This window comes from Hypomesus nipponensis, chromosome 3 (assembly GCF_054491055.1).
Source record: "Hypomesus nipponensis isolate SF chromosome 3, ASM5449105v1, whole genome shotgun sequence".
NCBI classification, from domain to species: domain Eukaryota; kingdom Metazoa; phylum Chordata; class Actinopteri; order Osmeriformes; family Osmeridae; genus Hypomesus; species Hypomesus nipponensis.
This window is the reverse complement of record NC_140363.1, coordinates 1588783-1604711: the sequence shown is the minus strand read 5'-3', so window position 1 is coordinate 1604711 and position 15929 is coordinate 1588783. Positions and strand designations below refer to the sequence as shown.

The 15929-nt window shown below is 49.6% G+C and overlaps 1 protein-coding gene across 1 annotated transcript in view; it reads left to right on the top strand.

Moving 5' to 3' along the window:
• Positions 1-15929, top strand: part of syne1b (spectrin repeat containing, nuclear envelope 1b) — a 93226-nt gene that overhangs the window by 24452 nt on the left and 52845 nt on the right. Inside the window, exons 26-55 of the mRNA XM_084683641.1 lie at positions 83-291; positions 771-879; positions 989-1153; positions 1618-1785; positions 2098-2274; positions 2704-2844; positions 3124-3284; positions 3484-3634; positions 3904-4131; positions 4238-4336; positions 4575-4762; positions 4863-4986; positions 5269-5435; positions 5906-6059; positions 6516-7135; positions 7727-7906; positions 8194-8344; positions 8475-8633; positions 8826-9008; positions 11233-11334; positions 11478-11681; positions 11863-12070; positions 12454-12566; positions 12670-12875; positions 13139-13288; positions 13834-14125; positions 14297-14469; positions 14576-14885; positions 15012-15176; positions 15324-15680. Of these exons, the coding sequence (XP_084539767.1) occupies positions 83-291; positions 771-879; positions 989-1153; positions 1618-1785; positions 2098-2274; positions 2704-2844; positions 3124-3284; positions 3484-3634; positions 3904-4131; positions 4238-4336; positions 4575-4762; positions 4863-4986; positions 5269-5435; positions 5906-6059; positions 6516-7135; positions 7727-7906; positions 8194-8344; positions 8475-8633; positions 8826-9008; positions 11233-11334; positions 11478-11681; positions 11863-12070; positions 12454-12566; positions 12670-12875; positions 13139-13288; positions 13834-14125; positions 14297-14469; positions 14576-14885; positions 15012-15176; positions 15324-15680 (5814 nt within the window). The remainder of the gene's footprint in view (positions 1-82; positions 292-770; positions 880-988; positions 1154-1617; positions 1786-2097; positions 2275-2703; positions 2845-3123; positions 3285-3483; positions 3635-3903; positions 4132-4237; positions 4337-4574; positions 4763-4862; positions 4987-5268; positions 5436-5905; positions 6060-6515; positions 7136-7726; positions 7907-8193; positions 8345-8474; positions 8634-8825; positions 9009-11232; positions 11335-11477; positions 11682-11862; positions 12071-12453; positions 12567-12669; positions 12876-13138; positions 13289-13833; positions 14126-14296; positions 14470-14575; positions 14886-15011; positions 15177-15323; positions 15681-15929) is intronic.

Here is a 15929-nt window from a genome sequence, read left to right as displayed (position 1 = left end):
GTGGGGAAAATCATAGCAAAAACCGTGCACCAGACTGCACCAATAGCTGGGTTCTCTGTTGGATGTACCTGTATTCCTGCAGGGTTTCTTCAGAGAGAAAGGTCCTCAGTCCCTCTGTGAGAAGAGGCTGCAGCTGATGGAGGAGCTCTGTCAGAAGCTTCCGGAAAGCGACCCGACCCACCCAACCCTGCAGGCAGCCAGAAGGGCATTCTCTGAGCTCAGGGAGGAGATAGACGGCACCCTGCTGAAATTGATGCAGAACCCTGACAAGTGGAAGGAATTCAACTCCAGGTACATTCACAATAACATGCATTAATTTAGCAGACGCTTTTATCTAAACAAACATACAGGGGAGTTGAACCTGCAACCTATAGATCAGCAGTCAGATGCTCCTGAGCTATATACCCATCCCTTATGTGTCATACAATGTGTATCTAAAGTTACATACAAATTGTGCATACAGTGTAGAAAGTTCATAGACATAACAGTATTTTGGTGGTTAGAGGTAAGGACTAATAATTGGGTATAACTCAGTTTCAAGTGAATACATTACTAACTGTTGCAAAATCACATATCTAGGAAAAGTTAAGAAAGCAGGGTCATGGAATTTTATTGAGTGCAATAATATTTATATTTCTCTTCACTGAGGTAAGAGGCGCTTGGCACTTCTAGTAATATGTAACACATAATATCTTGGATAACCCCTTCATCATAATGTTGCTTTGATGAGATTGGTTGGTTGGTTGACTGAGATGCCACTTCTCTGGCAGGTTCTCCGACCTCTCTTCCTGGCTGACGTCTAAGGAGAGCCTGCTCCGTCTCCTCAGGAGCCGAGCCAGCGACCCTAGCAAATACGGCCAGGTCAAGTCCACCATCACGGTAAGCTGCCTCCTCAACCGGACATGACACCAAACAAACTACATTTGCTGTAGTCGTCGTCATTGTCGTCCCCCCTCCCTGCTGAACAACCTTGTTCTCACCCCGTCAGGAGCTGAGGAACGAGGCTGAGCTCCAGGAAGGGAACCTGGGCTGGCTAAGATCTCGTCTGGCCGTGCTCATCGAAGTGTGCACGGACATGGATGCCCAGAGGCAAGGAGGCGCCCTCGGCAAACTCTCCTCCGACTTCAAAGGCTTCCTGGCCTCTCTCTCTGAGGTAAGCACTGCCCCGGGAATGGAATAACAACAAGTCTTTATTACTGTAACAACCTGTGTAAAGACTGTTCAGTATGTCCACATATGATATAAATCAATATCAATCAAAATCAAATGTTATATCTATTCATGAGTATTACAACCAAGGCTCTATTGGAAAACCAATATATTTCACCTACTGCAGCAATATGAATCAAGATAGTAATGTATCCCATTGAGATCTGGTGAAGAGACAACATTGTAACCTGATCCCTGCATGCCCGCCATAAAACACAATGAGAGGTGGGATTCATAATGAGGCTACACCCTGGCTTCCACACTCCGGCTGGTCTTTTCTCTTCTTCCTATTTCCTCGTCCTGTTTCCTCCTTCTGTCTCGATGCCTCATCATCCCTCCTACCTGCCTCTCAGGTGATATTACCTCGATCAGCCAGCTCTGTATTAAGGAGCTGTTGTTCTCCACCAGGCGGAGAAGGTGCTGCTGGCGGTGGGGGACTGTGTCCAGTTCAGGGAGGAGGTGCGGGCCACGCTGGAGGAGTTGGTCCAGGGACAGAAGGAGGCCCAGGCTGAGGTCACCAGGATCCTGGATGCGGAGACTGGGAGGGCGGCCCAGCAGATGCTGCTCACCCACCAGGTAGGACCACAACTCTTCCTCTTAGTTTCTTTTATGAAAAAAATGATTTAATCATCAATTAAACCAAGTTTTTTCTTCTTTGATATTATGATTTTATTAAATATACAATTACATTCAACCATAGATAATTAAACAGATGATCTAAGTATTTTCACTCCATAAATGTGAATATTTTCATTTCAGAACAGCAATGGATCCCTTTGTATAAAGCAAACAAAAAGCTTCGCAATAAAGCTATTTTTCGGAACATCTAGATTTTGACTTACCCTCGTGGGTTTCTGTGGTTGTGACGCTGCGTCTCTCTGTGTCCAGCAACTGCTGAAGCGCCTGAAGCTGCGCAGGAGGGATGTGCAGCAGCAGATCTCCAGGGGCCAGCAGCTACTGGCAGAGGAGGGCCTGGGAGACACCCTCCAGCAGGACCTGCAGAGTCTGGAGAGCACCCTCAGCAAGATGGAGCAGAGCATGGACTCTCAGGAGCAGGGCTTGGAGGTGCTCGGGGCCCCATGTGCTCTGTCTCTATCTGTCTCTCTCTCTCTCTCTCTCTCTGTGTCTTTCTATGTCTCTCTATCTCTCTCTCTTTGTCTCCGTCTCTCTTTGTGTCTCTGTCTGTCTCTCTCTGTGTCTTTTTATGTATCCCTCTCTTTCTCTCTGTCTCTCTCTCTGTCTTTCTATGTATTTCTCTCTGTGCCACTGTCTATCTCTCTTTCTGTCTCTCTCTGTTTCTCTGTCTGAAGGTCTTTTATTTCCTTCTTTCATTTTTTCACCTTTGTAAAGGGGTCCTTGTGGTGATGACAGAGAGCTTCAGAACTTTCTGAAGGTTTCAATTATAGACATCAACCGCCATTGCTAAAGCCCTTTGTGACGTGTACAATTAAAAAATTAAAATCTAACCTTGAGTATTCCCATGTATCTTCTCAGGTCACCCTGGCGGCCTGGCAGGAGTTTGAAAGCCACCAAACAGCAGTTCAGGACTTCGTCAACAGAGCCCTCTCCGCCATGGAGAGAGACCTGAACTTCAGCAGCCCCGACAGCCTGGCAGCAGAACTGGACCAGGCCAGGGTCAGTCAGATCTAGGTTCACCTTAAGGTCAACCTATGTGTTATTGAGGAAGTCGTTGGTCAGCCGTTGGCATTATACATTACAGACCGTTCCTTGACTCTAACCACTGAAATAATGTTAGAACTGTGTGCTTCTGATCCTTATTAGCTAAAGAAGATTAGCATTGTCGCTTTGGATAAACGTTTCTGCTAAATGAACAAAAAACGGTACATAAATATCACAAAGCAGGTGTTGTGAAGAGACTTGGGGACTCACTTGGCTGCTGTGGGGTCCCTGCAGGTCCTTCTGAAGCAGAGTGAAGCAGAGGTGTCTCAAGTCAACACCCTGTTGAGGAGGGCGTCAGAAATCCAGCTGGGCCCCAACAACAGGACCAGGCTCAGGGAACAGGCCCGCTCCCTCAGCGAGCAGGTGGACAAGGTGGAGGCAGGCCTCAAGAGAGAGTAAGACCAACAGAACTGGGACAAGTGTACAGGGATGGGTTTACCTCAGCGGTTAGAGCATTTGACTGCAGACCAAGAGTTTGCAGGTTAAAATCCTCCACCTTTGTATATATTCATTGGTAAAACCAAAATCTTGATGCTTTTGCCTTTTCTTTTGAATGGTTACATGAAATCCTAAATGAACCCTGGTGTTTCCTAGTGTCAAGACTCTGGAGGAGATGAAAGCTCAGTGGTATCGGTTTGGCAGTGAGTTTGAGGCCTTCTCTTCCTGGATCTCTGAGAAGGAGAAAGAGCTGGAAGCGCTGAAGACCTCGACTGCTCCCCTGGAGCAGCAGATCAACATTGTGAAGGTACTGCACTGAACCTGCTGTGGCCCTATAAAATTGAACAGTTGCTTTTATAGAATTGACCCCATTTCTATAATATTATGACAGAATGAGAGAAACAAAAATCCTCATTTACATTTGAATGATGACCTTGATGATTTCTTCGTCCTCTTTCTTGCCTTCTTTATCCTTCTCTTCTTGGTCCTCCTCACCCTCCCCTTCCGTCCTCCCCTTCCTCTTATTCTTCCTCTTCCTCCTCCTTTACTTCCTTCCTCTTCCTCCTGGCCTGCCAGACTGTGGGCTCGGAGCTGGGAGAGCGTGCGGACGTCCTGTCCCGCCTGGAGGCAGACTCCCAGGCCCTGGCCCAGTTTGTGTCCTCGGGGGAGGCCGCCCGCATCAGGGCCCGTCTGACCCAGATCGGCCGGTACTGGGAGGAGCTGAGGGAGAGCGTGGGGCAGCTGGACGGACAGCTGCAGGAGAGCTCCTCACACCTGCAGAGGTTTCACAGCAGCCTGGTGGAGGTAGGGGAAGGCTGGGGGGGGAGGAGGGAGGGACTGCTTCCCTTCACTGGTTTCTTGGTTCGGGTGACGCTCTGAGAAACTTTGATTGTGTGGATGCTGTTCTCAGGCTCAGACCGGTCTGTGCGATCTGCAAGAGAAACTGGGTCAGCCTGTCACCACCTGCACCTCCTCGTCGGATACCTACAAGACGCTTCAGAACCACATGGTACCCCCTCTCTCTGGGTCTCTCTCACACCCTCTCTATCTCACCATGTCCTTCTCTATCACTCATCTCTCGCAATTTCTCTCTTCTCTCTTTCTGTCTCCGTTGTTTTCTTTCCCTGGAAGCTAAAACCCAGCATCCTATCCCCCCCCCCCCACACACACACACCCCAGCTCCATATCCCACTCCTGCTCCAGAGGTAGTTCTGTGTGACTGACATGGTTGCTCTGCCATCCTCCAGGATGTGTCCCAGAGTCTGGAGAGGCTGAAGGCCTCCCTGCTGTCCATGTCAGCTGTGGCCCGCAGGCTGGGTGACAGGCAGCAGGCAGACAGAGCCGTGGTGGAGCTCCACACAAGCTACGATGTCAGCCTGAAGCAGGCCAAGGACAAGCAGACCACTCTGGAGAATCTACTGGGTCTCTGGCAAAAGTAGGTTGAAATATCTAAGAAAAACACGTTGGCTTTACATCAGATAAGAAGACAACCTGTCTTGAAACTGTATTTTTTTACGCTCAATACTGTGTTTCAGGTACGAGAAGGATCGCTCCAGCTTCCTGTCCTGCTTGGAGAGGAGTGAGTCAGTGTCTAAATCCGAAAGCTCTTTTCTACCTGCTGATAAAACCAGGCTGCACAGCGAGCTACAGGACCTGCAGGTACACTAAACCATGTCTTCTCAGCCGTACCTGTACCTAGCCTACAAACAGTTCATATCTCTATTCTCAGTGTTTATGAAACAATACGTTATACGTATCCTGGGCTCAGTGTCGCTGCCTTTAACAATAAGAATTGAACATACAGAGAATGTGACACAAGTATGTTTAACGTTCACACGTTCACACGTTCACACGTTCACACATTCACACATTCAAACAACGCAACACACACGACGGCTGCTGGGGAACGTGGGTTACCGAGAGCTTCTTCTTGTTCTGCAGGGCATCCAGTCTGAGTTGTTGTCCCTGGAGTCCCTCCACGCTGGCCTGGTGTCTCTGGGGGCGTCCCTCTACCCCTCCGCTCCCGACGAGAGAGGGGAGGAGCTCAGACAGGACCTGGAGCAGCTGCAGACGAGGTGGAGCGCTCAGAAGGAGGTGATCCCTCGCAGGTCAGACCCCTGTTCTCTCCTCTGTGAATGTCGGAGAAAAAGTTTGCTCCTGTCTCGTGGTGACCTCTGTCTCGAGTGCCTATCCTTGGCACTAGCTTACATTTACATTTTGTCATTTAGCGGACGCTCTTATCCAGAGTGACTTACAGTAAGTACAGGGACAATCCCCCGAGGCAAGTAAGGTGAAGTGCCTCACCCAAGGACACTAAGTCATTTGGCAGAGCCAGGAATCGAACTGGCAACCTTCTGATTATTAGCCCGATTCCCTACCTACTCAGCCATATGACACACTAGCTGCCGAAATACAGTTGGAATCTTCCTCCGCACCCTGATTGTCTGGTTTACTTACCATATACGCTATTTAAATGCGTTGAGTGTTCACTTTGGATAAAACTGTCTAAATCAATTAAAAATGAAAAACTCCCGGTCTGTGCCGACTCTGAACCCAACTGTCATGTCTTGGCCTCCAGGATTAGTCGTCTTGAGAGCCACCTCTCCCAGGTGGAGGCGTTGGATGAGGACCTGGTGTCGTTCTCCCAGTGCAGTGAGAACCTCCTCTCGTCTCTGCACTCCGCCTCCCAGGTCAACACCGCTGCCCTGCAGCCTGCTGTCAACCAAGTGAAGGTAGTGGAATTGGATGTAACATTTTAAGATTTAATAAGTGTTATATTCATTTAGTTTTTTTGTTTCTTAATAATAATAGATAACAATAGCAATTGTATTCCTTTGTAATTGTATTCTTTTATTTAGAAAACATGACTATATTTGTGGTTAAAAGGTTTACAAAAGAGGGGAGTACATTAATGCTTATTGAACTCAAATGCTTTAGTCTACTATTTAATTAAACAGGAAAGGGAAGCTAAGAGAATTAACCTCGGTCACAAGGTCAGCATTTAAGTTGTAAAATTGATTTTAATTGTTTAATTTAATTGTAAAAATGACTCAGGGCCCTACTCAGGCATTATATATCATACATATTGTCTCATTTGATATGATGTAAGTTGAGGGTTGAAGAAAACTGCAGTAACATCCACTATCCCCAACCCTAACCATCCACGCCTCCCGTGTGTTCCGTGACAGGTGCAGCTGGCGGCGCTGCAGCAGCAGAGCAGTGCGGCCCTGCAGCAGCAGACAGAGGGTCTGTGTGTCTCCTGCGACCCCAGCGACGCCCAGCTCCTCCGGGGCCGGCTGGACACCTCCCTGCAGCCCCACCAGGAGGCCCTGCAGCTGGCCCTGCTGCGCCTCGACTGCCTGGAGAAGCTGGAGGCCTTCCTCCAGACCCGGGGAGCCGCCACAGGGGTCCTGGGGGGCCTGAGGCACACGGTGGAGGGTGCAGGGAGCTGGGACCGGGGCCGGGTGGAGGAACTGCAGAGGGAGCTGGCCGCCGTCATCCCGGACATTAGCAGCCTGGAGACCCTGGCCGTGGGGCTGGACAGCGGCCTGTGTAAGGCCCACCTCCACCTGAGTGCGGAGGAGGGGGCCCGGACGTCGTGTCGAGCGCTGGCCGACTCGGTGGGCGTGGAGCTGGACGCGGTGAGGAGCCTGCTGGGGAGCCGGCAGAGCGAGGCGGAGGCCCTGGGGGTGCTGTGGACCTCCTTCAGGCAGCGCAAGGAGCAGCTACTAAAGGCTGTGGAGGACATCGAGGAGAAGGCCGACCACCAGGGACTCAAGGAACCCAGCACGGCAGCTCTGCAGCAGAGGTGAGCTCTGGCTCTATTGCTCCGTCTCCCAGACGCTATGACAGGAATACACTGCTCACTTTTTTTCCCAGTGTGTATGGGTGGATGGGTTTGTCTGTGTGCATGTACGTGCTTGCAAGTGTATGTGTGTGAGCGTGTAAGTCCATGCTTGACTCTATGTGGAAGCTTATGTGTGTGTGTGGATGGGTTTGTGCATGTGTCAATAGGTGTGTGTGTGTGTGCATACTTGCTTGTATGTGTTGTGGTATCATGAGGCTGGACCGCTAAGCGGGGTGTAGGGCAGTGTGTCATAACCAGACAGAGCAGGCAAAAGTGCGTTCAAACAAAAAAAACGGTTTATTCATTGCAGTTTATTTACTGCATTCTGGGAGACGTAGTTCTTCAGTCAGCCATCTTGTGGCATGGTAGCCACTTCTGGAGAGAAACATCACTCCCTTCTACCACACGTCCTCTCGTGATGCCACAGTGTGTGAGTGTGCAAGTGTGTGTGGATGTTACCTTGTATGTGTGTGTGTATGGGATTGTGCAGCTGCATGTGTGAGTGAACACAATTACAACCCAGTGACTCCCTCCCTCCCTCCCCCCCCTCAGGCTGCGCTTCTTCAGCCAGCTGGAGGATGAGCTCCAGTCCCATCAGCACGAGGAGAGGTGGCTAAGGGACAAGGGCGAGCAACTGGCCCAGAGAGATGCAGAGCTGGCTGGGGAGGTGCTCCGGGAGATCAGCCTCCTGCAGACCACCTGGGGGGACACCAAGAGACTCATCACCGACAGGTAAGCTCACCCAACTGGGACGTTGTGACAATGGTGGGAAGATTGTAAGACAGTTGTACAGAACAGTTGTCCTACCAAAGTTTCCCCTCCGAGTTATTCCTTGTCTTCTGTGAGGATTTAGGTGCAGTTGTTAGGGCAAATGTGAAGCCCTCTGTGACATTGCTTGTAAAAAGGGCGACACAAATAAGATTTGATTTGATGCAGTTGTCTTGCCATTAGATAGCTCCTGAAAGCTGTAGAAAGATAGAGATTGGAGAGAGCGACTCAGCATGGTCGGTGTTCTCCAGACAGGAGCAGTGTGGCGTGCTGGTGGAGCTGATGAGACAGTATCACAGCCTGAAGACCTCCATAAACAGTACCCTGGAGAGTGCCGAGGCCATGTCCGACATCAGCTCCGTCCTACAGGACCACGAGGAAACCAAGAGAGCTCTGTCCAAGGTCAGAATCCACATCTTAGATCTATCACAACATATACAAATTCTGTCCTGTCGTGTACTACCTTAGAGACGAGAGATGAGTCTTTTCAAAATGGCTGCTCTCCACGTTTTACTCACCTTTTCCTGTCCAGCATGAAGCAGCAAAGACGGAGATGACCGTCCGACAGCGGGAGCTGGACCAGTTCTCCAGTAAAGGCAAACAGCTGCTCAGTGACTTGAAGAAGATTCCAGACTGTGAAGTCCAGCTGATGAAGAAGGACATGGAGACCCTGGTGGACCACTGGCTTGATGTGAGTTAGGAATGGCTAATACAGGGAGGGAGGACTTGTGGAAACGGCAGGGAGAAAAAGATGAGAAGAGAGGTGAGGTGGGGTGCGGAGTGGAGAAAATGAGATGAAAGGGAAGATGAGGGGAGGAGATAAAATGAAGGTGAGGGGGGGAGAGGGTATCTGATACTGTATCTTAAATACTCTTCTCCGCAGGTATCTGAGAGGCTTGATGACAACATAGAGAGTCTGAGCCAGAGCCTGGCAGTGTGGGATGACGTGCAGAAGATCAGCGAGGAGATCGATGTCTGGACCAACAGCTCAGTGTTGGAGCTGAGTGAGAGCCTCAACAACTTGAACGACAGCCAGAAGATGTCCACCAGGCTGGCAGCACTACAGGTAAGAGGGACCAGGTGACTTCAACGAGAAACAGGAAGATTAGCAGACTCAGGTCAAGCAAAAAAAACAATTTAAATTCTTGGGTGTACCTGATTCGAATCACCTCACAGTAAAGATGTTACAGGGGTGGCGGTGGTGGACCCATCGCACAACACAAATTCAGGAAACAATGAGGTGGTATTTCAGGTAGCAGATTTAATGAAAACTTCGAGTTGTTTAACCTTGAAAAGAGGCATACTTTGAGTTTTCCGTTCCAGAAAGAGAGGAAACTAAAACTTTTGGTCAGTTCCCCATGGTGACTTACTGTGTGAACCTAACCTGCTCGCTAGCAGGTTTTCCATGACAAACTCTGCGTTTCTACCTATTCCTTCCCACTTTCTGAATCTGATAGCGTTGGCAGACATGGGATATCCTTCCCTGTTTCAGTCGACCAATCTCAAACAAAATTTTATTTGCTTAGTTGTACGATGGGAGAGGATAAGACTGCAATTCGATGTGCTTTAATTCCTTGAAGAATACCTAAGTTAACGTTACTGTTTCCCATCACAATCTGTAATTTATTTTAGCAACATTTTCAGCCCTTACATCGCTAATGTTACACGCCGCGGACAATTATTGTAAACCAGAGATAGAAAGCAAGAGGTGAAGAAGAAGGAGTAGGACAAGCCAGAGCTGAGAAGGTCTCAGGAGATCAAGAATCCACAGAACAATGCTTCACAATTCCTTTTATACCCAAGAACAACTAATCACACCACAATTTTGACCCTTACTTATCAACATACTACTAGCAATGCAACAGTAAGTTACACAATGATTTGTGAGAGCCATCAAGTTGAGACTGTCCAGTAACTCAGGTTGATGGCCTTACAAGATCAGCCTTTATTCTTCTGCCCTAAGTACACCATCTCTTGGTCAAAACAGAAATTCAGCAAATTCAACAATTAGTATTCAAGTAGGCTATTGTTCCTACAATTAACATCACCTGTGACCATGCATCCTCCTGTAACTGGTGTTCCAGTAAATCTTTTTCAAGATTAGCCTTTATTCTTCTACCCTAAGTAGGCCTACACTATCTCTTGATCAGTTTTGGCACTTTCTTCATGAGGTTTGTACATCTCATTTACTTGTAACTGGGAATACATGAGATTACATTTAATATCACAGTTACACATGCAAAATTCACCTGCCATTAAATGAACTTCTCTCTGTATACAGCATCCATGCTCTGTTCAACAGGATCAGAATGTGCAAATCGTTTTTTATATTCATTATTCTCATAATTCCACACAAGCCTGTAAATTAAAGTAGGCTACATGGGGAGAGAACTACCATAGCTACCATACATAATTATCTGCATCCATTTCTACGGCAGCAGTCAATGTCTCTTCATCATCTTAATCATCATCATCCTTTGATGAAAAGCATTCTGTTGGGGGAAACTGCTACTACAAATTGAAATAGGCACCAATTGATATTTACTTTGTATCATGTCGAATATGATTAAACCAAGGTGACGTCGAGGCTACAATCACAAATGTATAGCCTAAGCAAAATATGCCTTACCTGTTCGTAGTATGTTTTTATATTTAATATAACATTGAACATACTATTTTATTAAGTCCACCACTTTGTCTCCTGTAATATTACGGACAGTGGGGTTAAATGTTCAACGTTTGGACTGGCTATTGCATTCAAACGTATGCATTGAGCAGTTTGTCTCCCATGCCAATTGTATAGGCTACGCTGCTATAGCCGTGTTGCTTTTTTCCGGAATATGTGCTCAGATTGACCATAAACAGGAAATCAAACTTGTATCTGAAGTGTGGTGAAGTAGGACAACGTTTTTTGTCACCGGGTGCCATGGTGGATCCTAGTATTGGAGCTCCATTGATGCTGGCTTGTAATAGTTCTCATGCCCGCGCTTAACTCAGAGTTGACGTACTCCGAGTTGAGTTAACAAATTCAAATCAGCTTTTCTGGAACCGAGTTTTCGGATTTTCACATTTTAGAGTAACTCAACTCAGAGTTCAGAGTTAGGCTCAGAGTGTGCTAAACCCGCTACCTGGAATCCCCCCCCCCCCCCGAAATTGTATTTGATGAAGTTGAAGTTTGCTCAGTTGCATACTGTCAAACACTCTTAAACCCTGTAGTTTCATGAGTCCAGCAGCTTCTTGTGTCAGTCAGACCAGTCCCAGACCGTTCTGTTGGTCTGTTTTCCTCCCAGGTGGAGACTGGAGAGAAGCAGCAGCAGGTGCAGGACCTTCAGGGGAAGGTGTCAGACCTGCAGCGTCTGGGTGGTACTCAGGAGGTCCCTGTCAAGCTCCAGGTACACTAACTGTAACCCCACAACACACTTCATGACAGAAGACTGGATTTCATGTTTTTAGTTTTGGTTTGATTTCCAAATCCATTTCAATGTGATTGGTCTTGGTCAATGTTTGCACTGAGCATGTGCATGTTTCTCATCAGGTTCTGGAGGCGGACCTGAGGAAGAAGATCGGCCACGTACAGAAGCTGCATGAGCAGGCCGGGGGAAACCTCAGGGACTTCAGCTCCCAGAGGAAGCAGCTGGAGGACTTTATTTCCCAGATGTCCTCTTGGCTGAAGAGCATGGAGGAGTCCCTGGTTTCCTCGCCGGGCAAAACAGACCCAGAGGACATCTGCAGAGTGAGGGTGAGATGAGTTCAATGATCCCAAAGGAAATCCATGAACAAAGATCAACATTCACAAAGTGGATATACGTCCAAAGGGATTTGGACACCCGTAGGTAGATTTGGTGTGTTTAACATGGTTCTGTATTTACGGGTGGCGTGTTTAACATGGTTGGTGTGTACGGGTGATGTGCGGCCCTCAGGACCTCCAGAAGGAGCTGCAGAACCAGCAGGGCTCCATCGACTCCACCAGGGAGAGCCTCAACACTCTCTGCAGGAAGTACCCGTCTGAAGAGCTGGCCGGGCTGGGCTCCGCCCTCACCGAGCTCATCAAGAGCTACGAGGCGGTGAACCAGCTGTCTGCCAGGACCCTGGGCTCCCTACAACACGTCCTGCAGCACCACTTCAACGGTGGGCAGATACGGGTGAAGGGGGTGGGGAGGGGGTTGCTGCAAGAATGCAGGGCTGGGTTAATGTGTTTGCTCCATGTGGTGACGACGTCCAATGAATTGGGTCGATTTGAATACAGAATAAAAGTAGTTCAAGTTATACTTTTCTCAATCTGAATGATATGAGAGTGCCAAAGTAATTTTCGTTTATTTGAACAGAATAGAACTGTTGAAGTTGTTCATTGATTTGCAATCCCAGAATTGATCCCCGGAATTCCCCTGTTGTTTCTCTCAGTTGAAAGATGGTGCAATAGTCCCAATGTTATTTCTCTATTTTTCTTCATGTTGGAATGTGTTGATGGTAGTACTGAAGATGAGAGTGACTTCTGCCCCGCCTCTCTGTAGAACTGGTGCAGGAGTTCCACCGCTGGCTGTCTGAGCAGAGAGAGATAGTGAAGGAGTGCTCCGACCGCTCAGGGGACATCCACACTGTGGAGCGCAAGTTGCAGAAGCTAAAGGTACAGACCACCGCCCACTCACCGCTCAAATCCAGTCCACAGTCACAGCCGGTTCTGACCCCTGCAGATAATCTTACCATACATTTCCCTTCCCATCCTCCAGGGGGCACTGGAACGCGTGGAGGAGGGCGAGGTTCGCCTCACTCAGGTGTGTGAAGAAGGAGAGAAGCTCCTGCTCCACCTCCCCAAAGCCAGTGCGGCTCAGGTCCAGCTGCACCTCTCCTCCATCCAGCAGGACTGGGACGGCTTTGTGGAGCAGTGCCGCCTCAATCAGCAGATTCTGGAGGAGAGCGCCACCCAGATTAACGGGTGAGATTGAAACTCACAGCTCTGGCGCGACCACGCAGATGGCTTGGGATGTTTGAGTTTTATGAGTTCATGGTTGACGGTGATGTGGGATGTTTAGTATGTCCTAATGACCATTGATCTTTGATATCTTGGAGATCAGGGCATGTTCCTCTATCAAGGCCCCTGTGGGTGAGATAGGAGCATCACCGTCACTGTGGTGCATGTGTGTGCATGTGTCTGCCCTGTGGTGGGTTTATCAACACCGTGGTGTGTGTATGTGTCAGGTTTGAGAGCCGTCTGAAGAGGTTGAGGTGGTGGCTGGGGCAGACGGAGCAGCGGTTGACCGCAGAGCTGCCGGAGGGGAAACCCAGCGGGCCGGAGAGAGCCAGACTGGAGAGGGTGGACGAGGACCTGCAGGAGGTGCTCAGAGAGAGGTCTGGATCCCAGCTCTGAAGCTCAGTCCTGTGGGCTGTTATCTGCATCAGGATAGCTGGGTTTTTTTTTATGGCAAATTTTTCAATCTAAACCTGTGGTCCTGCATATTCATATCTTCCATAGGATCGATGGCTTTTAGCCATCATTTTATAAATATTATCCATTGAATGGAGTTCATATTTCAGCATATCAGTTTAATATACACTATCTGGTGTAAATAAAAGTGTTTACTGGTCAAAAAGTCTGGACTCATTAGCAAACATAAACCTAGAATTTTTGTATTTAGTTGCCAAAGTAATTTTACTTTATTTTAACAGAATAGAACTGTTGAAGTTGTTCATTGATTTGCAATCCCAGAATTGATCCCCGGAATTATATCTCCATAGTGTGATTGTGTAGAAACTGTTGTTTTTCCCAGTTGAAAGATGGTGCTATAGTTATTGGTTATTTATGAAATGGTTACTGGCTTATTTTAATCACCATGTCTTCATCCATTCAACCCTGTCTTACCAAACCCTACGTCCACCCTTTCTCCCCCGGCCAGGGACTGCTTTGAGCGCCTGTGCCAGGAGGCGCAGCTCCTGAACGAGGGTGGGCGCGGCGACGGCAGCGAGACGCGGGTGGCGGCCCAGCTGCAGTCCCAACACCAGGACCTGCTGCGGCGCGTCCGGGAAAGGCTGCGTGGCGCCCAGCTCACCCTGCAAGAGCAGCAGGCCTTCCAGGAGAACCTGCTGGCCACCTGGGCCTGGCTTAATGCCACCAAGGACAGGCTGGCCTCGCTTAACAGCACGCTGGGGAACAAGGAGACGTTGGAGAAGAGGCTGGGCCTGGTGCAGGTCCGTTGACTGAAGGGCTGGGAGTGTGGTTGAGTTGGGGCTTCTTCTGTGTGTGCTTACTCAAGTGATTGTTTCATCCTCTGCTCCTCTTTCGCATGTTTTCCTTCCTTCCTTTCTTCCTTCTTGACTTATTTCCCTACTCATACTTCCCTTCCTGCCTCCTATGAACAGGACATCCTGCTGATGAAGGGCGAGGGCGAGGTGAAGCTGAACATGACCGTGGGGAAGGGCGAGCAGGTGCTGAAGCACCACAGCGAGGAGCGCCAGCAGGCCATTGGCTCCCAGCTGCAGAGCCTGAAAGACGCCTGGGCCAACATGCTCATGACCTCCATGAGCTGTCACAGGTAATTTTTACTCATGTTTACCTGTGTGTATACCTGTGTGTTTACCTGTGTGTTTACCCATGTTTACCTGTGTGTGAACTGGTGTGTTTACCTGTTGTCCCCTCAGCCGCCTGGAGTGGACGGTGACCCAGTGGAGCAGCTTCCTGGAGAGCAGGAACCAGCTGCAGCAGTGGATGGAGACAGTGGAGCAGGATGTGGGCGTGGCCCTGGCCCAGCAGCCGGGGCTGAAGGAGAAGGCCTGTCTCCTGGAGCGCCTCAGGGCCGTGCTGGCCGATGTGGACGCCCATGGCGCCACGCTGGCCAGGTTGATGGAGAAGGCAGTGGAGCTTCACGAGAAGACCGACGACCCGGTCTTCGGACCGGAGTCGAGGGCGGAGCTGAGCACGCACTTTGTAGACATCACAGCCGTCGTCAAGGTAGGCCGCGGAAAACCAGGGGACTGTCATTACGGCATTTTGCGTGTTCGGAAGTGTGGCTGTGTTCAAGGCTGAGTTTCTCATGATTGATTCTGACATCATGTCCCATGATCCTTTGCTCCCAAGGCTAAGGTCCAGGCCATGGAGGACATTGTGTCAGAGCATGAGGAGTACCAGGAAGCTGTGAGGGACTTCAATGATTGGCTGACCTCCGCAAAGGAGGAGCTTCAGCGCTGGTCTGACCTATCAGGAGACTCAGCCTCCGTACAGAGGAAGCTCTCCAAAGTCTGGGTGAGGATGCATACATCAAATCCCGACAATCCATCCCTCCCACTGTGATGTTGAACGGGATATCATAAGTCTCCAAAGACAGAAACCTCTGCTTTGAATCGTGGCTCGTGATGATAACGGATTCCTGTGTTACTTCCTCTGTGTCAGGAGCTGATCGAGTCTCGCGAGCGCGGCCGAGAGAGGCTGAGCCGGGTGCAGCGGGCCGGAGCGGCAGCCAGGGACCACACAGGCGCCGGGGGCTTCGAGGCGGTGGAGCGGGAGGAGTCAGCGCTACTGTCGTCCTGGGAGCAGTGGGAGCGCGGGGCGCTGCAGACGCGAGGCGCCCTGGAGACGGCACTCTCTCAGATCGCCTCCTCGGAGCAGGAATTCGGCAGCCTGGCTGCCCGGCTGGAGAAGGACCTGGGGGAGTTTGGCGGCCAGCTGAAGCAGCACCGCCTCAGGCTGGCCCAGGCCGAGGGGAAGAGCAGCCCGGAGGAGGCCGTGGAGGGCTGGCAGATCGCTAAGGTGAGGAGACCAGAACCCTGCACCTGCACAGCACAGGAAATGGCACAGAGCCGCAGATTTACATAGGGAATGATTCAAATTTTGGCAAATGCTCTTATCTGGAAGCGGCTTGAAGTGGCCAGTCGTCATGTATCCATTTGAGCAGACACGGACGTGGCTAGAAATGGCTTATGAGGATCGTTGAATTCTCCCACCCATTCTAAGAATTAGTACCAAAGCAACCACAACATCGGTCCTTTTCCTCTCTGT